Raw genomic sequence first — 24003 nt, 5'->3', positions numbered from 1 at the left:
GCCCCATGAGTCTCTTTCAAAAATCCATATCTCATCAGGCTACTCCTTTGCTTAAAACCTGCAGTTTCTTCTCAACCCCTAAGGATCCTAGGGAGAAAATCCAAACTCTTAGACTTGAGGCCTTCATGAGGTGGCCCTGCCCACCTCCCCTCTCTCCTCTGTCTTCACCCACCACTCCCAACCACCTTTCAAGCCACATTGAGCCCCTGCAGCTGCATTAAGAGGCCAAGTTACCTTCCAGCCTCCAGGCCATGCTTGGCACAAGCTTCTTCCTCTGCAGGAAAATTTCCCCTCCTACCCCTGGCCTCCTTCCCCAGCCAGCTCCTCCTGCTTCTTCAAAGTCAGTGCAAATAATGACTCCTCCAGGAAGCTTTCTCTGACACACACACAGAAGATCAGGGTTCAGCACTTCTCCTCAAAGCTCTCAGACCTTCCATACCATGAAAACTTGCTGAGCCCAAAGCAGTGCAAGGAACTACATTGGAACATTCTGGACTGGGAGGTTTGGGGCAGACCCATTTTTGAGAAAGCATCCAGCAGTTGTTTCACATCGTTTCTGCGCTAGAATAGAGGACGAAGCCAGCTTCAAGTGCACATGCACCGAAGGGTAAAGGATCAGATGCTGACATACTCGGCATTTTCCTGAGTTCAGAGGCTTGATTTTCCCATCTGTCGGGGACAGGACAACTAGAAGTCATGGTGCTCTTTGCAGAAACCTATAAAAATATTACCAAATTATTTTGGTAATAAAGGACTATTGACTAAGATAAAATATGAATCTTTAGATAGCTGCCAAGTTATCTTAAAATAACATAACACATAATATGTTAAGAAATCACAACTAACTTTTCTCTTAATTATAACTTTTACTTACTCATTTGTTTTTATCACCTTGAGTACGCAACGTAGTTGTGTTTGCCAGGTCCTTATTCTCTCCTAAGCATGATACGTGTACTATTTAATTCTCACAGCACTTCTGTGAGATATGGGATGTTGTTATCCTCATTTTACAACTGAGGAAACTGAGGCTTAGGGAAGTTAGTGACTGGCTCAGGTGCTCACATTTGGTAAGCAGTGGAGCCAGGATTTGAAACCAGTAGTCAGACTCCAGGGCCTGGGCTACAGCCTAACAAGGCTTAAGAGGTGAACTTGGGACTTCCCTGGTGGTCCAGTGCGTAAGACTCCGCGCCCCCAGTGCAGGGGGCTGGGGTTTGATCCCTGGTCGGGGCACTAGATCCCACATGCATGCCACAACTAAGGGTTTGCATGCTGCAACTAATAAGTTTGCATGCCGCAAGTATTAAGTTCGCATGCCACAACTAAGACCCGGCGCAGCCAAAATAAATAAATAATAAATAAATAAAGATTAAAAAAGAGGTAAACTTAATATAAAGAAAGTTTTATCAATTCATTTTTTCCTTTGATTAGAGAAACAGTCACTGATATTGGAGTATAGCAGCATGGTTTGCACCCCATTGGTTTAGGCTATGGAATCTCCAGGTTAAGAGGGGCTTTTAATACTATTGTTTTTGACATCCATTTTAGAATTTAGAATGGAAGAGGAAACAACCAGTTCAGTTCATTTTAACAAGCATTCACTGCTCTTTCCTCTTCCTTGAACACACTTTGGCCACTTTTTCATCTGGCTAGATCCTATCTGACCCTTAAAGCCCACTCAGATGTTGTCACTTCCAGGAAATCTCCCCAGACTGCCCTAGTGACTGCCTATTTTGTACTCCACCAAATATGTCCTACTGTAGTCATGGAGTTGTCTGTCTCCCTCTCTGTACTGTAAGTCTCCCAAGGGCCTTTTATCATTAAGCATTGAGTCTCCTGCACCTATTCCTGTGGCTGGCACATAGTAGGGATTCAGCAAATTCTTTTTTTTTGGCCATGTCATGCAGCTTGCGGGATCTTAGTTCCCCGACCAGGCATCGAACCTGGGCCACTGGCAGTGAGAGTGCAGAGTCCTAAGCACCGGACCACCGGGGAATTCCCGGGATTCAGCAAATTCTTGATGAGGGGATTAATGATTAGCTAATGTGTGTTTAGCATTCTGCTCCAGTTAATTGCTTATAGAAAAAAATAACTTATTACATTTTAGAACTTTGTCTGTCTATACTCAAAGTTAGGAATAAAGCCTCTTAAAAATCACACTTTTAAAATTTTTGTTTTTATTTTAATTAAAGTAATACATAGTCATCCTTTAAGAATCAAATAGAGAGGCAACTCTGGGGCCAGACCACCTGGGGCCAGACCACCTGGCTAATTCTAGCTCCACGACCTACTAGCTGTGTAAGCTTGATCAATCATTTAACTTCTCTGCATCTCAGTTTTTTTATCTGTAGAATGGGGATGATAATATTATGTACAGCATAAGGTTGTTATGAGGATTAAATTGGTTAACATTTGTAAAGAAAGCACTTAGAACAGTGCGTGATGCAAAGTAATATATAAGGCACCTTAAATTAACTGATTGAATTAACTAATGCAAAGCATAATATAAGGCTTATTAAATTAACTAATTAATAGTTCTACAAAGCTTGTTACAAAAAATTGCACTCCTCCGGACCCCCTTTCCCATTCCCCAGCAACACTTTCCACTTTCCTAACTGATTGTTTTGGTATGTTTTCCTCCATATGTCTAAATACCATGGTGCTCTGGCTCCTTGATTTTTTAGTGTTAGGCATTATCTATTGAATTCACACTAGGAAAAGTGAGGACTGGGCTCTCTCTCACTTGCACACACTTCCGCTCTCCCATCCTCCCAATGTGTCTCTGTTGTGATTCTGGTTGGATCATTAATCAGCATTATTATACTATCAACACCACTGCCATGAGCTACAGAGTATACTTTGGTTATTTTTATTTCTTGCAAAACTTTTTGCTATCCCTGGAACTAAGTCTCTTTTTCAATCTACCTGTTTTCTTTCTTTTTTTTTTTTTTTTTTATGTACTCATCTCAGTTTATCTCCAAATTTTCCCTTGGTTGTATAAGTCTCCCAGTACATTCAGACACTTTACATTATCTATCAATTCCACCTTCATTTCCCAGCCTTCTGATCTGCTTCACTCTAAGTGGTTGATTTCCAGGCTGTTTATATAATCCTGGGGATTCCTTTCTTCATTCTCTTGATCACACTGATTTTTTAATCTGTTTCTGTTTGTATCTTTATGGTTCATCCACAGAAAGGTCATCAAGAAGTCAAAACCAATGCAGAAAAAGTAGTCTTCCTTATCCTCTCACCTTCCAGCTCACCTGCATGAATCCTTATCCAAGAATCAGAAGGACTTTCTGGATGAAGCCTGCACATGTTGTTGGATTTAATCTAAAATAGAAACAACAAAGCAAACAAATAAAAAATAATACTGCAATACATTTAGTCATTCGTAGTCATCCATGGGACAAAGAATATTAAAGTCCTCTCCTACCCTGGGCCAAAGTCAGGATTTAAACTGACATAAAGTCACCTCATTCATTCATGCGTTTGCTTACTAATTCTTTCATTCACTTGTTTATTAATAACAACACTATGGAGTATATATTAGTATGTATTATATAACAGTAATCATAGGAGACATCATTTATTGAGTACTTACTATGTGCTGAGTACTCTAAATCCTTTTCAAACCTTATCTCAGATTAACCCTCCTGCCCCCTTCTCTCCCAAGGTGGGTGTTGTTACCTCCATTTCTCCTAGGAGGACACTGGGGCTTGGAGAGGTTGAGGAAGCATTCACTAGGTATCTATCCTATACCATGCTTGCACATACCAGGTCCTGTTGATACAGAGATGAATAAAGACATAGTCCCTGGCCTTCCCTGGTGGCACAGTGGTTTAGAGTCCGCCTGCCGATGCAGGGGACATGGGTTCGTGCCCCGGTCCGGGAAGATCCCACATGCCGCGGAGCGGCTCGACCTGTGAGCCATGGCCGCTGGGCCTGCGCGTCTGGAGCCTGTGCTCCGCAACGGGAGAGGCCACAACAGTGAGAGGCCCACGTACCTCAAAAAAATAAATAAATAAATAAATAAATAAATTGCAACATGCAGACATTTTTTGGATCCCAGTTGATCCAAGCTTTAAAAAATATATGGCATTTATGAGACAATTGGGTTTTTGAATAATGCCTGGATATTTGATATTAAAAATTATTATTTTTGGGGTGTGATAATGGTGTTAACGGTTATGTTTTTAAAAAGAGTCCTTATCTTTTAGAGATACATACTGAAATGTTTACAGAAGAAATTATATGACATGTAGAATTTGCTTCAAAATAATATAAAAGGGAGGAAGTGGATGGAGGTATAAGTGAAACAAGACTGGCCATGTGTTGAAAATTGCTGCAGTTGGGTGATGGGGATATTATAACATTTTACTTAAAAACATTGAAGGCATTACTGGGGACTAGGTACTTTAAAGCGTATTTTTACAGATTATTTTGTCTTCTCTTATAGCCCTGTAAATGATGTACAATTTTCTCTATTTTCAAACTGAGGCCTTTCGTGATTGAAGCTACCATTGCCCCTGTCTTGGACTTTTACAGTGTTCTCCTAGGTATTCTCCTTGCCCTCTCTCTTGCCTCCTCCAATCCATTTTCCACACGGCAGCCCAAATACTTCAAGTATCTTAACCCATTAATTCTCACAACTCAGTACCAATACTGTTCTTGGTTTTCACATGGGGAAACTGAAGCACGAAGAGGTTTAAATAAATTTTCCCAAGACCACATAGCTTGTAAATGGCTGAACTGTACTATAAGTCTGGCATAGTTGCCATGCCTATGTGTACTTATATCATACTTCTATAAATGGAAAATAAAATCACATATGAACATACAAGATCTGTCATATACTGGATTAGCATATTAATAGGCTGAGAGCCTGAACACTGGAGCCAGACTGTGAACCTCAGGCAAGTTACTTAACCTTGTGGTACCCCAGTTCCATCATCTGTAAACAGAGATAATAATAGTTCCTACCTCATGGTATCTTTGTGTGAAGTAGATGTGTTCATCTGTGGAAAGAAGTTAAGTGATGTGTTAGCTATCAACAAACGTTACCTTTGGCATCTGAGAGTTCCTTTCTCCCTAGTACCTTTTACTCCAGCAGAACCACTTGCAGCTCCCTAAATAAGCCTCTGTGTTCCCTCTGCCTTTCCCACCCTGCCCAGCTGGTAAATCCTCACTTATCCTTTCAGCCCCAAATTAAGGGTCACCACCTCTGTGAGGATCCCCCAGGGAGAGGTCTACTTGGTTCCCAACTGTGTGTGTAATCCCTCTTATCTCACCTTGTGTGTTATTATCTGTTTCTGTATCTATCTTCCCTAGTAGACTCATCCCTTCTTGAGAGTAGAGACCTGTCTTTATCTCCATATCCAGCAGAGAGCTGGGTCCAACAGTGTTTAATAAATGTTGGTTAAATAAACGGTCGTGAACATGCCTCTCTGAGTAGCTGCGTGCCAAAGTTAGAAGTTTTTCAAATTTGGAAATAAATCTAAATCAATGAGAAAAGCCTCAAATGACTGATATGTATTATGTATATGTATATGTATATACGCTACTGCAATTGCCTATAAACTTATCTATAGCCCACACTAGGGTTTGTGTCTTGCTTGTTGTTGAATCCCTGGCAACAAACACCTAGTACAGTGTCTGACAAGCAGTAGGGTCAATAAACATTTTAAAAAATAAATGTGCTTAAGGGGAGGTATACCCAATGAAATTTTTTTGTAATGACCCTTCATTCTTTAGTTCTGTACTAAAGCATTTCTCACATTTGAGCTCTTGAAGCCAATAATATGCATCCATAGGCACCAGTTTGAAGCTACCCAACTGTACACGGTGGAGTTATATGCCTCTATTTGATTATAAGGTGGTTGTCCACAGAGGGGCAGTAAAGTGTAATGGTTTAAAATTCAGGTCACCTGTAATTCCACTGCCTGTTTTTTATTTCTTAGAATATCATAAAATGACACACATTTTAAAAAATTTGTAGAGACCTTGTAGACTCGCTGAAGGATTTGAGAAATTGGGAAAGCTAATTGACACAATTACTAATTGGTTACTAATTGACACAAAAGCTTTGGTTTGCCATGCTCTACATCTAGGATAGGAAAGTAGCATTTTGCCATGCAGGATTTTTCTCTAATACAGTCATTCTTATAAGTCTTTTACGGCTTCTCAGTTTTGTGTCATACTTGAAAAGACTTGTCTTACTCTGAGATAGTAAAAAATTTTCCCATGTTTTCTTCTAGTACTTTTATTATTTTATTGTTCAGATTTAATTTCTTGATCCATCTGGAATTTATTTTGGTATAAGCTATGAAGTATGGTTACAATTTTATTTTTCTTCCAGATGACTACCTAGTTTGTTCCAACACCATTCACTGATTTCATTTCCCCACTGATTTGAAATGCCACCTTCATCATATTCAGAATTTTTGTAAGGTATTAAAGACTAGTGGTTTTTTGGTCCTGATTTAAGTGGAAAGATCTTCAAGTGTACTTTTGAACTACCCCAGGGTTTTGGATTTTTTTTTTTTAATTTTAAAGTTGTATATAACCATCAATATCCTATCCAAACGAAATTTTTATGCTTACTTCACGAATTTGTCATTACCAAGCTCGCTTCAGTTTCTTTAAGTGTACTGCACACAACCTTTAAGTATTATGAACATTTCTCTCTCCCAGCTGTCACTACACCAAACTGCATATGTTATATTTCCCTAAATCATCTCGCTGTGCTCTTTGCAGCTCTTCTGTACGGTTGCTGTCTCCATCTAACAAGTTGCTCAGAAGTTACTATAATTGTTTTAGGTGAGGCCCAAAGAGAAAGCCTATCGTCACTATCCAGTTCATGTCAAAAATGGGCATTAATTTCCATTTAACATGGACAGGCTGTGTTTCTGGAAAGTAACAGAGTTTGAAGAACTATGGAGCTATTTGTAGGTTCTTTAAACAATCCACCTGGGGGGAAGGGGAATGTCCTACAAACGGCCAGCTGCTATTGTGGGAATTTTTTCCTATTTATTCCAGCAAAAGAAGATTCAGACACTGAAGAAAAAGGGTCGCCCTGTACTAGGTCTTGAACCCAAAGAACTGTTTGCACAGATATTCATCCAAGATACATTGCAGCCTCCACCTCAACAGATGCTCTTTCAAATGTTCCATGACTCTCCTCAACAGTCAGTTTCCATTTAAGGGGAGGAGGATGACGCTGCCAGAGATGGCTCTGCTGGCATGAAGGCTGGCCTAAAATTTCTATTTAAAAGCTGGATCAAAATATGTTTGGCTTCTGTTGTCTATTTAAAATTTCAAGTTAAGGCGAAGAAAAATTACGCTCCATCGTGAATGGGCCTTGGGTGCCTCACTCACAGACTAGAGTGGCAAATGGTAAGAGAGTCACAGACAAAGGAGAGAAAGTAGGAACGCGGACTGAGGTATTAGGTAGACTGTGAAGCCAGATATGAAAAACTTGGAGTGAAAAGAAAAGCCTTGAGCAGGGGGAAAGACCCCCATATTCGACCTCCTAACCCGAGGATCCTGATTAAGATAAGCATTCTGCATGTCACCTGTCACCGCGTCAGCCACCTCCGCCCAGCAGCCCTCCCCCGCCTCATGGCCTTCCACCTCCTGACCCCTTTCCAGCGGCCTCTCTTCATATCAGAACACGCCCCACCTAAGGGCCTTCTTTCTCACAGCTGCCTGTCTTCATCTCAGCGCCCGCCTCAGTACCCGCTAATCCGATGCGTCGCCTCAGTGCCCCCACCTCAGTCCTCTCCCTGACCTCAGCATCTCTCTCCGCTCCAGAGACGCCCCAGCCTCCCCTCCGACCAAAGCCCCTCTCCTCAGCACACTCCCTCCACCTGAGCGCCCGCCTCACCCCAGCGCGCACCCTCAGAGGCTCCTTTTGCTGCTCCAAGTTGCTCCCGGCCCTCCCGCCACCCCGCCCCCTCGTCCTCTGCCCCGCTCCGGGTTCCGCCCCTCGCTCTTCGCTCCGCCCACGGTGGGCCCGCCCCTCCGTCCGGGTCCCGCCCACTCCAGCCGCTCGCCCGGACTAGTCGTTTGGCGCCAAACCTCTCTGTCAGCGACAGGACGCCCGTCTCCGCGTTCTGGTTCTGAGGCAGAATCCCTGAGGACTGGAAGGCCCGGGCGGGGGGCGGAAGGGATTCAGATACCTTGAAAACCCCCGGGAGACTGTGGGTACGAGTGGAGTTTGTGGCAAAAAGGGAAGGCGGGTGAAGAATCTGAGGGGAAACTCAGGGTTTCCTTTCTTTGGTCATTGTCGTTGCTGGGCCCTGGGCTGGTGGCTTCGTGGGTCCCGTCCCCAACCCAGCCCCCGGAGGGAATCTCAGTGCTCTCGAGGGATTTCCAGCATCCTTATTTTAAACCAAGTCGGACCTAAGTCTTGAGGAGGCCTCCTCGGCCTTCTAATGAGGGAGTCAGGTGTCAGGAAAACGGCTGTGGTGGGGGGAGGCGGTGAGGGTGATCTGGCCCGCGCTCCCCACGATGAGGGACAGCTTCTGGTGCCTTAAGCCGAGGTGTCCGGGAGCCCTACCTTGGATTCAGCTGTTCACCCCGTCCATTGCTATTTGAGATAGATGGAGAGCAATCTTTTTGTTTATCAGGGAGAAAAGAAAGGACAGTCACAGTGGAATTTGGGGTTATCACACATATGATTAGCTGTCTGACTGAGGGACCGTACTCCAGAAGATTCCATCTCCACTGTCTCCTCGTTTGCCTCGAATACTTTGCTGTTCAGAGGTACTAGGTGGTAGCGACCATACCTCTACCTTAGCAGTTTGTTCCCCCTCTGGGCCGGGCCCCAACCTGAATTTGGTGTTAAGCAAAGAGATGGAATAGACCAAGAAAGCTGATTACTTGGACCACGTTTTCTAATGAAAACAGTCATACCTTGTAGCCCTGAGATCTTAAAACAACTGCTACAGTGTTAAATCAAAGACTATCTGCTTATTGGCCCTAATATTTTATCATGTTTAAATATTGGGTATCTGCCATAATTTTAAATCTTAAAAAAAATACATCATGAAACTAGGAAATACTATAAACAAAATACATCTAATGTTTTATTAAACAAAAATATATATGTTACAAGAGAGCCATTCATAATTCCCAAGCAGGAAGTCATCCCTCATATATGAGAAAAAATATATATCTTTTTTTTGAGGATAGACTAAGTTCTAGGTGCCAGGGAGAATACAAGGAAGATTGACTTAAGGCCAAGGTTCTTAGAGTGTTGTTAACCAACATGAAAGTTTAATAACAATATGGAATTCTAATATTCTACTTCTAAATAACATTCCAAGGCAACAAAAAGGATATTATTAGTCATGATTAATTGTGCTATAGGGAACTGAAAGATGATACAAAGTGGCCAGTTTTGAGGAACGAGAAAAGAAACTAAGTCCCCATCCCCACATACACACACCAACAAAAGATGTAACGCCACAGGCTTGGAGAAAGAAGATAGGCCAGCCCAGTTGTTCCAAACTAAATATTTTTCTAATTGTCCTTCTCGTCCTTGATATCTGAAATGAAATCAAGAAGGTCTATGGGCAAAGGATTTTGTACTATATGATCTATGACTACTTCTTAATATTTCTTATTTTTCCAGAATTGATTATTTTTCTGCTGTTCACCTTTCAATATGAAGGAGGATCAAGTTGTGCTGGAAGAACCAGGATTCCAAGATGAAGAAGTATGGCTAGAATGTTGAAAGATATGTAGACACTCAGTCATTCTACAAAAATGAAGTTCCTTCTCTGTTAACTACTATTTTTAGAAACTGAGATTAGAAATAAAACATAGTTCTGGAGAGAGGCAATATTACAAATATGTAACAACTTGTTTGGCAAGGAGTGCTAAGATTAGCTACTTAGCAGCTGGCATGAAAGTATTTTAATAATTTAACAAGTGGTATGGCTATACTGGTACCTATGCTTACTGGTACCGAGTAGCAGAGGAAGGAGTGCACGGTCTGGTGGGGAAGAAGATTGAGAAAACATAGTTAAAAATAGATTGTGCTGTTCCACTCTTTTGGATTAAGGTCTTAAAAATTTGGAGAGGCCATGGGACTTCTCTGGTGGTCCAGTGGTTAGGACTCCGTGTGTCCACTACAGGGGACTCGGGTTCGATCCCTGGTCGGGGAACTAAGATCACAGGTGCCTGTTGGGCTTCACGTTGCTTTCAGTGTTGGCACTTCTTTTAAGTATGTAACAATGTGTTTGAAAAAGCATTATTGATCCTACCTCAGTCTGTCTAGAGAAGTGGAACTTGAGGCATTTTGGAGTGACTCATAATACTGAATTAACTCTTTAAAATATGTGAAACAGTTGGATATGAAGAATCAACCCTCCTTTTTTTCTGTTCCATGTCCTTTAGGAATCTTTGTTTCAAGACATTGACCTGTTACAAAAACATGGAATTGTAAGTATTTTTTCAATGCTGTGTGAAATTGTCCATTTTAGAGTTTCTTAGTCTTGACTTTATTGGCATTTGGGACTGGGTAATTCTTTGTTTTGGGAGACTGTCCTGTGCATTCTAGGGTGTTTAGCAGCATCCCTGACTCCTAACCACTCACTATATGCCAGTAGCAACTCTCTAGTTGTGACAACCAAAAATTTCTCCAGATATTGTCAAGTGTCCCCAGGGGGCAAAATTGCCCCCAGCTGAGAACCACTGGTCCAGCTGGAGGCATTCAGAGCTATCTACTGTTTTCATCAACAGAAAATTCACCTTCTGTGTCATGTGATTAAATGACGTTGACAGAAATCAAGACTTTAAGTAACTAGCTAGATGAATTTCAACAGCAATTAGTTGGCAGTAAAACTTCTCTGACATTACCCTTTGAACCCCTCACATTTAATCTTTTTCAGTTGAATTTAGAAAATTGGAGCAAGAGAAAATCCTGGTCTTTTGGTTATGTAGTTATTTGCATTCTCCAAAGGTAAAGAAAAAAATCTTTAAAAAATTTTAAAGAACATTTTGGTAATGAAGTTCTGTAGAAGGAAGGAGCTGAACTGAGGGGGTTGAACGTGTGATAAATTTGTTAGCTTTCCTACCAACAGACTTCTCTTTTGAATTCCTTGTTACATTGCCATGGTCTCACTAACATTCTTGGGAAATCAGGGCACAGCCAGAACATTTGGCATCATGCTGGGTATGTTCTACTCAGATATTTCCAGAACATTTGGCTACATAGTGGGTGGGTTCCACCTGGCCGCTTGTATAAAATTGGCATCATGATGGAAGTAGATGGACACAAAAGCACATGACATAGTATGGGAGCCTTTCAGGCTGGCATTTTCTCAATCTGCTGCACCCATTCTTTTACTTACAGAATGTGGCTGACATTAAGAAACTGAAGTCAGTAGGCATCTGTACCATCAAAGGGATACAAATGACAACAAGAAGAGCGCTATGCAATGTCAAAGGGCTCTCAGAAGCAAAAGTGGACAAGATTAAAGAGGCAGCCAACAAGCTTATTGTAAGCAAAATCCATTCTTTGTTGTTTTAGCTTAGAAGGGCCCTGTGAGTCTCTGTAGCCTTTCTCATTATGTACACTAGCAGCTATTGTGAGAACTCTGAGTTCCTGTAGATCACAAGATATACGCCCCATGTTAACTTTTCATCATGTCGGTTTCAAAGCAATTAATTTCTGAAAGAATGAGACAGGGGTTAAGACACCTGGAAAACTATGAAGGTAATTATTTTTTACCAAAACTTTTCTTTTTGTCTCCCTTTATATTACTTTTTTCCCTTTCTGTGTCTCTGCCTTTCCTTCTCCTTTTCTTCTTTTTTTTTTTTTTTTTTGGCCATACCACGTGACTTGCAGGATCCTAGTTCCGGGACCAGGGATTGAACCTGGGCCCCCGGGCAGTGAGAGCACCAAGTCCTAGCCACTGGACTGCCAGGGAATTCCCTCCTTTTCATATTTTTTATCTTCCTCCTCCTTATTTTTGTCTTATCTCCTCAAACATTGTATCTACGGCTGTTGTGAAGTGCTCAGCAGCAAAGAAGTTGCTCTCTCCTGCTATAGGCATTTGATAAGAGAGCATTGCATTTGAAAACGACAGCAGTGGCTGGGTCTACATGTGTGCAGTTAAGATAGATATGACCAAGAATGTGCTCACTGAGGCACCTGAGCTTAAAGCTAAGTGAAACCTATACCTTGTAGCTGGGCCCACAGAACACAAGAGACCTATGCAGCTGAGAGGCTCCAAGCAAAAACACACGCCTTTGACCTAAGCTTTTGTGTAGAGCTTTTGGGGGCCACTGGAAGCACCAGCTCTGGAAATAAGAATATGCAGAAAGGCAAAGTCTCCCTCTTTGCAGAAGAGCAGGCTTCTCCGTTTCTACATGTGTATGTGAGGCTCTCATTCCCACCAAGTCCTAGAAAGTCTCTTCACTGACAGCCATCCAGTTTCCTTCCCCAGAGGCAGTTGAGGCATGAGAGTGATGCAATGTGGTCCTGAGCTTGGAGAGGACCCAAGTGAACTGCTCTGAACACAGCTCAGTTGCTTTACCTTCTGAGTACTCTTGGGCAGTATACCTGCAAGTCAGTTCCATAACTGCCAGGGTATCTAATGAAGCCCTAGAGCAGCACCCAGGGTTTGGGAAACTGCTACTTTATAGCTCCTAGGCATTAGTCTTCTTTTCTTTGGAAAATAATTCTATTACCAAAGAAAAGAACCTCTCTCCTTCTCATGTACCTACTAATGCACCAAGAGTCTCATCCTTTCTTAACTAAAGCTATTTATTCTGAAAGAAAGAGAAAACGATTGAGACATAGAGGGAGAGACAGAGACAGACAGAGACAGTTAACGTCACAGTACAGTGGTATGTATCAGAGTCATCTGGAGTGGCTTGTAAAGAACACAGAGGCCCAGGCTCGTTGACTTAGGGTTAGGCATGGGCTTTCCCCCACTTCACGTTCTCTGAAGTTTGAGAACCACTGTCATAGTATAAAACAACAAAGAGGGGAATACATTAGACCACATCAGGACCTATTTTCACTAGTTAGAACACCGCATCAGCTGTAGCTCATTAATTCAACCAATATGTAGTATATCTAACGTGAAAAATATTGTATCATGAATATTGAAAACTGAAATTCCTGTGCTCCTTCCAACTTCTAGAGCTGGGGGAAATGATGCTATTGAATGAAATCAACTGAATCACTTAGTAAAGTACCATTCTACTTTATGCCATAAATATATCTCATTTAATCCTTACAACTCACCTATGAAAGAGACACTATTATCCCCGTTTGACCCAAAAGAGGAAGCCGAAGTACAGCAAGATTAAGTAGTTTACCTGACATCACACAGCTAATAAGTATTAGAGACATATTTTGAACCTTGGTAGGGTGACTCAAGAGCCTGTGTTCTTTTTTTTTTTAATTTTTTGTTTTTTTTATTGTGGTAAAATACACATAACATAAAATTTACCATCTTAATCATTTTTAGGTATACAGTTCAGTGGTATTAAACACATTCACATTGTTGTTGCAGCCATTACCACCATCCCTTCCCCATAACTGCTTTTTTTTAAAAATTTTATTTTATTTAAACTCTTTTTTTTTTTTTCTGGAATATCTTTTTCTTCTGTGTAACCTCCGCTTCTGGTTTAGGAACAGTCTGTTCTTTTTCATTAAGGATCATTCAATATGGCAGGGAGAGCTCATGTATGGGTTGATCCAACCATAAGCTCTGTAAGTCCTGCGCCACATCTTGGGGGCTTTGTTCACCTGGATGTGCTCAATGACCAGAGAATCTACATCTAAGTCCTTAAGTTCAGCATTACTCTCTGCATTTTTGAGCATGTGCAGTAAAAATTCAGCACTCTTTTTGGGCCACCGACCTGAGTCCAGCCCCACTGTTTTGCCTGGGCACACCTACCAGCTCCACCATTGTAAAGTCGGAATGGCACACATTGCTTCTTTACAGTGACATCCTTCAGATACTTGGTGGCTTTTCAGCTATGCATACCCTTAATGGCCTGGGCAGTTCTTAAAGTGAACACGAAGATTTGAATCTCTTGATTTGCATGATTTCGTGGGGTTTTCTGGGTCAAGTGAATAGCGAACCATTTTTAGAGGTCACCTGGAAGCGAGCAAGAATAATTCTGTCAACATATATTTACAATAACTCATATAGTTTATATATGTACTAAACGCTGCCGGCAGCTACTCAGAGAGTTGTTGTTTTCACGATTAATCCAAAGGTGTCCTAAGAAATGCCATCATTGCAGTCTTTTTTAAAAATTTAATTTAATTAATCTATTTTTTTCTATTCTTTTTCAAATTCTTTTCCCATTTAGGTTATTACAGAATATTGAGCAGAGTTCCCTGTGTTATACAGTAGGTCTTTGTTGGTTATCTATTTGAAGATAAGAGCCTATGTTCTTAAGCATGATCTTGTGCTGCCTTCAAAGACAAATGAACTGTAGCTTATATCAAATGATGACCCTGGTAATCAAGTATATAGCTTTTGGTGGGATTTGAAATTAAAACCATCATCTTATACCCTTTTTGAACTTTTTCTTTTGTCTTTCTGTAGGAACCAGGATTCCTGACTGCATTTGAGTATAGTGAGAAGAGGAAGATGGTTTTCCATATCACCACTGGGAGCCAGGAATTTGAGTATGTATCTCATATTTTTTATAACCACTAAACATAATCTTTGGAATACTATATTTCTTTACCTCTATCCAGGTTGTTATTTTGACTATAAGTAGTAGAAATAGCTTCTTATTTTGCAGAAGTTTTTTTTTTTTTCTCAAAAGGCAACTGAAGCAAATAAATTCCAGACTGCTTGTAAAAGCAGGATTAAATTTCTTACAAGAAATTCAGACCCAAAATATAAGTAGTTTCTAAATCAGTCTATATTAATCTATAAACCATTTAAAAAATTAGTTTAACTTTTCATTTCCCTTTTCTTCTCCACTGATGAAGGAAATTCCATTTCACTTTTGGTTTTACTTAAAAATAAGTTGTTAGAGTGAATATTTTAGAAGAAATAATACAGTGTTGGTTTTGCTCTTCAGCCTCAGCAGTTTTAACTTCCCTTTTTATTTATTATCTTATGATTCCTGAGACATAGTCATCATCTTCCCAATGCAAGTTGACTAGAATGTGGTTTTTTTTCTCTAACTTAGTAGGCAGAGTTACTGTTTCATAAGTCAGAGCAGTGGCCAAGATCAATTTGAACAAAAGCAGTATTTCTTCAAAGTATTCCTCAAAACCCTGACCTCACAAAAAACTGCAAGAAAAAAAGAGTTCATAGTCAAATATGCCTCCACTTGAATGTCTGCTAGGCAGCTCAGACTTCACAGGTCTGAAACCAAACTTCTGATCTTTGCCCCAGATCTGCTCCTCCTAAAATCTCCCTCATCCGGAGCTCTTTTTGATCCTCAGATCTGAAACCTTAGTGTCATCCTTAGCACCTGTTTTCCCCTCTCACACCCTAACTCTAATCTATTAACAAATCCTGTCTGCTCTACCTTCAAATATATTTAGTCAGAACAAACCAACCGGGCTTCCCTGATGGCACAGTGGTTAAGAATCCACCTGCCAATGCAGGGGACACAGGTTTGTGCCCTGGTCCGGGAAGATCCCACATGCCGCGGAGCAACTAAGCCCGTGTGCCACAACTATTGAGCCTGTGCTCTAGAGCCCACGAGCCACAACTACTGAGCCCACGTGCCACAGCTACTGAAGCCCGCGCACCTAGGACCCGTGCTCCGCAACAAGAGAAGCCACCGCAATGAGAAGACCTCTCACTGCAGCGAAGAGTAACCCCCACTCGCAGCAGCTAGAGAAAGACCGCGCAGCTATGAAGACCCAGCTCAGCCAAAAATAAATAAATAAATTTATTTTTTTAAAAAAACAATCCTTATATTTAAAAAAAAACCAACCAGTTTCTTCAACAAATAAACTTTAAGGAATAAAAAAAAAAAAGAGAGATGGAATCAGGGAGAAGACCTAGAGATTAAAAGAGATTTAAAAGACATGTCACTTGGGCTTCCCTGGTGGCGCAGTGGTTGAGAATCTGCCTGCTGATGCAGGGGACATGGGTTCGAGCCCTGGTCTGGGAGGGTCCCACATGCCGCAGAGCGGCTGGGCCTGTGAGCCACAACTAGTGAGCCTGCGCGTCTGGAGCCTGTGCTCCGCAACAAGAAAGGCCGCGATAGTGAGAGGCCCGTGCACTGCGATGAAGAGTGGCCCCCGCTTGCCACAAGTAGAGAAAGCCCTCGCACAGAAACGAAGACCCAACACAGCAAAAATAAATTAATTAATTAATAAACTGAAGGTGCCTTGTAGGCACAGACTATTAAAAAAAAAAAAAAGACATGTCACTTAATCCCAATATGTGGATCTTATTTTGGATCCTGATTCAAACACACACGGATAATAAGACATATGAGACTGAAAATTGAACACTTACTAGATAGTTGATATTAAGGAATTACTAATTTTTTAGGTGTGATAATGGTAATGCAGTTATGTTAAAAATAAGAGTCTTCATCTTGTAGAGATACCTACTGAAATATTTAGGATGAAATGATATGTTGCCTAGGATGTGCTTAAAGTAATATGAAAAGGGAGGGAAGTGGTTGGAGGTTTATATGAAAAAAGTTGACCATGAGTTCATAGCTGATAATTTTTGAAGCTGAGTTTTAGGTACATGAAGGTTCATTATTATACTGTTTTTGTCTACTTTTGTGTGTTTGAAATTGTCCATAATAGAAAGTTTATATATATATGTGTGTGTGTGTATATATACATTTTTTTTTCTATTTGTGTCTATATGTGTACAGAGAAAGAGAAGAAATACGAATTCAATTACTTCTCACCACCTTCTCCTTTGTTAGCTCACTGGTCTAAAACACCTATTAGTATCTCTTCTGGATTATTAATAATAACTTCTAACTAACTTCCCTCCTTTAGACCTTGCCCCTACCATTTATTCTTCACATAGGAGCCAGAATAATCCTTTTAAAACATAGGTCAGATCATAACACTCCTCTGCCCAAAACATCCTAATGACTCCCCATCTCACTCAGAGCAAAAGCCAAAATCCTCTCTAATCTCAAATCTAAGCTCATCTTTAATTCATCTTGTGGTTTACTATGTACCAACCACACTAACTTCTTTGCTATTCCTAGAACATGCCAGATACACTCCCACCTCAGGGCCTTTGCACTTAGCATTCCCTCTGCCCAGAACACTCTTTCGTCATTATGTTCATGACTTGCTGTCAGGTTTTTCAGGTCTTTGCTAAAATGTCTACTTCTCACTAAGGCCTTCTCTGATCACTTTATTTGAAAATTTATTCGAAAACTCCCCATCTTCATCCTCTGCACATCTTATCCCCTCTCTGGATCTAATTTTTATCCATACCATTTAATAACAACTGACATACCACAGATTTTACTTATGTTTATTGTCTGTTCTCTCATTAGAATGGACGCTCCATGAAGTGATGGATTTCTGTCTCTTTTGTTCGCTGCTTTACTCCAAGGGCATAGAGCAATCTCTAACACAAACTAGGTGTTCAATAAATATTTGTAGAATGACTAATTGAATGAATAAACAGTGAATAAAATAAGTTAGGGAAGTGCAATATACTATATTCTCCTCTTGGAGATTCACACATTTTATTAAAGGATCTGAATTCCTGCAGTGAAATAAAACACCTCTTTAACCTAGCATTGCCTCAAATTTTTAAAATCACAGAACTTTTTTTCAAGTAACAGCTAAGGAAAAGTCTTTGGTCCAAGACAAATTGGTCAAGGTAACTTGATTCCGGGACTTCCCTGGTGGTCCAGTGGGTGGAACTCCATGCTCCTAATGCAGGGGGCCAGGTTCTATTCCTGGCCAGGGAACTAGATCCCACACGCATGCCGCAACTAAGAAGTCCACATGCCACAGCTAAAAGATCCCGCGTGCCGCAACTAAGACCCAGTGCAGCCTAAATAAATAAATAAATAAAACTTGATTCAAACGACAACTTGATATTCTCCAGTTGCTCTACCACATCATGGTTTAAGAACCATTAGGCTTAGAGAAATTATTACTCTCATAGTGAGCTTTCTGGTGTCCTCGATGTTGGGTTTTGGGGCACGTAAAAGATTACTCAGGAGCTAGGCTTTTTTAAATTAATATTTTATTTGTTTAAATGTTATATAATTTTTTCTTAAGCTGCAAGTCTATTTATAAATTTGGCAAATTTTAAGGGAGCCTTTCTAATATGGTTAACTAAATTCCCTTAAACAGTTTAAATTATATTTATAAATTTATTATATTATATTTCCTCTAAGAACTTTACCTGTGTAATTATTAAAATCTTTCCAATTATCTGAATATCTTATAAATTTAATAAATTAAAGTTATAAGTATAGTGAGTCTTAGACACTCTTAAATGTTCAAATACTGTGTATAAACTTAGTTATCAACTTAGAAACTGCAGGTCTATATCATTTAATCAATTAGAGGCTAATGTGTTATTATAAAAATGTCAAATTCTCTTAAATTTTGAAAATTCTCAGGTACCAAATATGCACAGATTATTCCCAAATTTAATATGAAAATAGTAATCTGTGGGTTTGATTTGTGTCTCCATTTTTAAATCTTCCTAGATTTAAAAATACTATTTCTGTACCTAATTGTAAATTTTCCTGAGTTTCATAAGGGAACAATTATGCTATCCCAAGTAATTTGGGGTACCCTTTCAGTTAAATTTTGGGGTCACTTTTTCAACATATCAACCAGAAATTTTGTCTGAGATTTTCCAGAGCTATAGCCTTTCAGGGTGATTTTTCTCAAGATGAGGAGGGCCAAGTATCAATAAAACTCTCTTTAATAGTTGGTAGGTTTATAGAATCCCTAAGTATTGGGTTGGCCAAAAAGTTTGTTAGGGTTTTTCCAGAACATCTTGCAGAAAACCCAAACGAACTTTTTGGCCAACCCACCAAATGGAGTGGTCTCTCCACCATGTCCTTTATGCGGGTCAGTATCTAGATTTTTCTTTTTCTCATTAAAGTCCATAGCCCTCACTAAATCTGCGAATAACTTCCAACATTACTTCAATTTACATTTAAGCTGCTCTCTTAAACTACGTAAGTGTAAATCTGTTAGATTATCCATCTCTTAAAGCTTTGTCTAATCTGTGACCATGTCCCAAAAGTCATGCTAATAAAAACTACAAAGAATTTTGGGCTTCCCTGGTGGCGCAGTGGTTAAGAATCAGCCTGCCAGTGCAGGGTACACGGGTTCGAGCCCTGGTCTGGGAAGATCCCATATGCCGCGGAGCAACTAAGCCCATGCGCCACAACTACTGAGCCTGCGCTCTAGGGCCTGTGAGCCACAACTACTGAGCCCGCGTGCTGCAACTCCTGAAGCCCATGCACCTAGAGCCCGTGCTCTGCAACAAGAGAAGCCACTGCAATGAGAAGCCCGTGCACCACAACGAAGAGTAGCCCCCACTCACCGCAACTAGAGAAAGGCGGTGCACAGCAACAAAGACCCAACGCAGCCAAAAATAAATAAATAACTACAAAGATTTTAAAAGTGCTCTTACCAGGTCTTAGCACAATTGCCATAATTAATATTTGTTGCATTAAATGAATGAATGAGATTAATTAACTAGATCTTTCCATATCAAGAGTATGTATTAAATCGCCGAGTCACCGCACTGCCAGCTAAGTGCATGCTGTCAAAATCTCACAGTTATTCTTCTACCTGCTAGCGTTACCTGTCACATCGTTGGATATTTTCTATTCTGACATGTTCTTCATAGCATTTGGTTTGTGTGAGATAAGACAATCACGGTGACAATCACTGGATTCTCCTAATATCTATTTTTCATGTTTTTCAGTACATTAAAAAAAATTGGGTATTCAGTTGACTTTTAGAAACATAGTCCCAGCACAATATGAAAAACCCAATTAATAACTAAAAATCATTTATTCGCACTCCAGTTCAGTTCTTTAGAATTACTGAAATATAAGCCCTGCATAGCCCATTTCCTATTGGTACACAGGAGTTAAGAACAACAGGGCTTATAAATTGTTTTGTTGATCCCCCTGCCCATACACAGTATAACCTGTGATCTAAACAGGTGGGAAGCCATTTATTCAGCCAAGAATTCCTGTTCATGTTGGACAGATAGAAAGGTATATAGATAGATAGAAATGATACTAATGATATTAGCACTTTCTCCTTTCTTGATATCTCTATTTCTGTTCCCGTTACTAAAGCTTACTTTCTATTTCTAGTAAGTTGCTAGGAGGTGGAATTGAAAGCATGGCAATCACAGAAGCTTTTGGAGGTAGGTAGAACCTTAATATTTTGTTATATGAAAAATATGTGTATATATACACACCCATATATATAATTAAGTAGTCAATTGTAAATTGTATCTATTTGGGAACTTATGATGAAATATCAGTTATCATAATGCAAGATCATTCTGGGCTGCAATTAAAATATATTCCAACATTAACAGATGAGTTTTATTGGCATTTTTCATCTTTTTATCTCTGATTCCTATAGAAGAGATTAGAATTTTTTTCTCTCATACCTTCAGAGGGTAGTTGTATAATGAGACAGATATTATTTCTAAGAAATACATGTTTCAGGAACATAGAGAATAGATTTCCCTTCCCTTATTGTATCCTCTATTTAAAAAAAAAGTCAGGAATTCCCTGGCGGTCCAGTGGTTAGGACTCTGCGCTCTCACTGCCAAGGACCCAGGTTTGGTCCCTGGTTGGGGGACTAGAATCCCACGGGCCACACAGTGTGGTCAAAAAAAAAAAAAAGGTTCATGCATAGCTATGTTACGTACTATTCCTGACAGTTCCAGTATTTTCAGTCCTCAGAGAACTAAATCTGTTTTTTGGTTGTTGTTGTGTTTTTTTTAATATTTATTTAATTTATTTATTTATTTGGCTGCATCAGGTCGTAGTTGCAGCACACGGGATATTTTTTTTTTTTTTTTTTTTTTTTTTTTTGCAGTACGCGGGCCTCTCACTGCCGTGGCCTCTCCCGTTGCGGAGCACAGGCTCCGGATGCGCAGGCTCAGCGGCCATGGCTCATGGGCCCAGCCATTCCACAGCATGTGGGATCCTCCCAGACCGAGGCACGAACCCGCGTCCCCTGCATCGGCAGGCAGACTCCCAACCACTGCACCACCAGGGAAGCCCCCACGGGATTTTTTAGTTGCAGCATGTGGGCTCTTAGTTGCAGCATGCAGGATCTAGTTCCCTGACCTGGGATGGAACCCGGGCCTCCTGTATTGGGAGCGTGGAGTCTTAACCACTGGACCACCAGTGAAGTCCCTGTTTTTTGTTTTGTTTTTTTGGTGTTGATGTTTCTGTTGACTTGGAGAAATAAATCTGTGTTTATTTCGGTTGACTCTCAGTCTTAATGGCTTACCTGCTGTTGTATTCATTGATATTTGTGAGCTTATTTCTTGATTTTAATCTGTTGGAGTTCAATAGGCCTAAATTGGTGAGTGGGGACATTTTTCTCCGGAGAGAATTTGCTTTTGTTGGTAGCTAGGGAATACCACCAATCTGAGGATCCCAGGTCAGTGGGAGAACCCCAGACTCTCATTCCTGTGGTGGAGTCTTAAACTTTCATTTATATAACTATTCCTAAGGAAAATTTGGTTTAAGTTAATTATTATCTAAAGGACAGTTCTGAAAAAGAAAACCTTTTAAAAGTTGTTTTTACTACTGGTACTCATATATGCAGAATCCATTCATGACACAGAGGTACTTTATGTGTGAGATTTGACAGTTGGAAAAGAAAACCATACTCTGAGGCCATATTTATTCTTTATGAAAATATCTAAAAATTAACTATGTATGTTTTTTTTCTATATTTCACAGAATTTCGAACTGGAAAAACCCAACTCTCTCATACCCTCTGTGGTAAGGATATGTAACAACAACAATAATAGCAATAACAATAATAATCATAGTGATCACTTACTATTCTACTTTGTGCCTGGTACTTACATAATCTCATGTAATCTGAACAAACTTGCAAGGAAACTAAAACTCAGAGACATTACATAAACTGCCCATGGTTACACAAATACCAGAGCTGGTCTTTGAATATGTGATGCTTGAGGTGATGTTGTATATACTGCACTCTGAACACCTGAATGGCAATACGGAGGAGGTAAATGGGTATATGAATGTGTTGGTGGAGAGAGGTATTCATTCACGGTCTCGATTTTTCCCATTCTATCTTTTCCATATTGTATTTATGAGAATGTCACAGAATCTTTTGAGGCCTAGAATTCCTTACTTTCCATAGAGTAAGGTTGGAACTAAAAAAGACTTAAATGTTTCTAAAGCAAAATAAGCAAAAATACCTGCTTTTGCATAAAGACATTACATTTCTTTGACCTAAGTAGAAGGAGCATGGAAAAGTGTTTAATAAGGGGATTCTGGCATCAAAATAGCTCTGCCAATAATAGCTGGGCAAGTTGCTTCACCTTTCAGATTTTCCCTATCAGTAAAACAGGAGTAATGATAGTGCCAAACTTAGGGTTGTTTTGAAAAATAAATGAAATAATGTATGTACTTTATGTAAAGTAATTCTTTAGTGTTAACTACTACATATAAAGAAAATGCATTTAAAATTTTGATATACATTAATTGAAAAGTTACTTAAATGAGTTATGTAGCATAAATTATATTTATGATTATTTCTTATAGAAAAAAGTCAGTGATACTTAAATTCTACTTCTTTAGGAGAACTAAATTTCATGAATATCTCCCATTGTGAAAGATATTGACATTCTTTGTTGAATTACTACTATGCTGGCAGAATACTTATAATCTTACCACTGGTTAGTAATATAAAAATATAGCATGCTGTTTAGAAACTAAAAGATCATTATTCTTTGCTACATGAATAGAGAGTTGCAACCAGCCTAAATACCATATTAATTTATATACACATTTGTACAAAGTTTATTCACTCTTACTAATATTAACTAAATTTTAATTGCTTTCTAGTGACAGCTCAACTTCCAGGAGCAGGTGGCTACTCAGGAGGAAAGATTATCTTCATTGATACAGAAAATACTTTGTAACCCTTTTATTTAAACAAGTTGCTAACATAATAGTGAGATAGAGTACTGTTACTATAAAAGAGAATTTGTTTGAAATATGTCATTTTGTGATCACCCTGTAAACCAGCAATAATGAGAAAAGCCAAGGGAAAATAGTTGCTAGTCGAGTTTGCAAATCACTTTTTCCCCCTGAAATTTTTATTTTATTTATTTATTTTTTTATTGAAGTATAGTTGACTTACAATGTTGTGTTAGTTTCAGGTGTACAGCAAAGTGATCCAGTTTAATATACATATATATATATATATATATATATATATATACTTTTTCAGATTCTTTTTCCCTTATAGGTTATTAGGTTATTACAAAATACTGAGTATAGTTCCCTGTGCTATACAGTAGGCAGTAGGTCCTTGTTGGTTATCTATTTTATATATATTAGTGTGTATATGTTAATCCCAAACTCCTAATTTATCCCTGCCCACCACTCTTTCCCCTTTGGTAACCATAAGTTTGTTTTCTATGTTCAAATCACCTTTTTTCATAGTTTTTTTTAAAAATTTATTTTATTTATTTATTTATTTTTGGCTGTGTTGGGTCTTCATTGCTACGTGTGGGCTTTTCTCTAGTTGCGGCGAACAGAGGCTACTCTTTGTTGCGGTACACGGGCTTCTCATTGCAGTGGCTTCTCTTGTTGCAGAGCACAGGCTCTAGGTCATGGGCTTCAGTAGTTGTGGTATGCGGGCTCAGTAGTTGTGGCTCACGGGCTGTAGAGCTCAGGCTCAGTAGTTGTGGCGCACGGGCTTAGTTGCTTCGCGGCATGTGGGATCTTCCCGGACCAGGGCTCGAACCCGTGTCCCCTGCACTGGCAGGCTGATTCTTAACCACTGCG

General features: G+C 39.8%; 1 protein-coding gene and 1 pseudogene across 3 annotated transcripts in view; one reads left to right on the top strand and one right to left on the bottom strand.

Annotated features, from left to right (window-relative positions):
- Window positions 1-9667: 9667 nt before the first annotated feature.
- The window catches only part of DMC1 (DNA meiotic recombinase 1), a gene marked incomplete at both ends in the record, with an annotated part of 37885 nt that continues 23549 nt past the window's right edge, over window positions 9668-24003 (top strand). The window contains 7 exons of one of the 2 annotated variants that reach the window (XM_082666140.1): window positions 9668-9718; window positions 10402-10446; window positions 11360-11506; window positions 14580-14662; window positions 20299-20351; window positions 21916-21957; window positions 23056-23128. In XM_082666140.1, coding sequence (XP_082522266.1) covers window positions 9668-9718; window positions 10402-10446; window positions 11360-11506; window positions 14580-14662; window positions 20299-20351; window positions 21916-21957; window positions 23056-23128 — 494 coding nt within the window. The remainder of the gene's footprint in view (window positions 9719-10401; window positions 10447-11359; window positions 11507-14579; window positions 14663-20298; window positions 20352-21915; window positions 21958-23055; window positions 23129-24003) is intronic. The other variant, XM_082666141.1, reaches the window with a different exon arrangement.
- On the bottom strand, window positions 13587-14110 carry LOC309829363 (large ribosomal subunit protein uL22-like; annotated as a pseudogene). The gene has a single exon. The product of its transcript is annotated as a large ribosomal subunit protein uL22-like (transcript).

This window comes from Grampus griseus, assembly GCF_964374135.1.
Source record: "Grampus griseus genome assembly, chromosome: 11".
Taxonomy (NCBI): domain Eukaryota; kingdom Metazoa; phylum Chordata; class Mammalia; order Artiodactyla; family Delphinidae; genus Grampus; species Grampus griseus.
The sequence above is the reverse complement of the archived record's forward strand: the minus strand, read 5'-3'. Positions and strand labels throughout refer to the sequence as shown.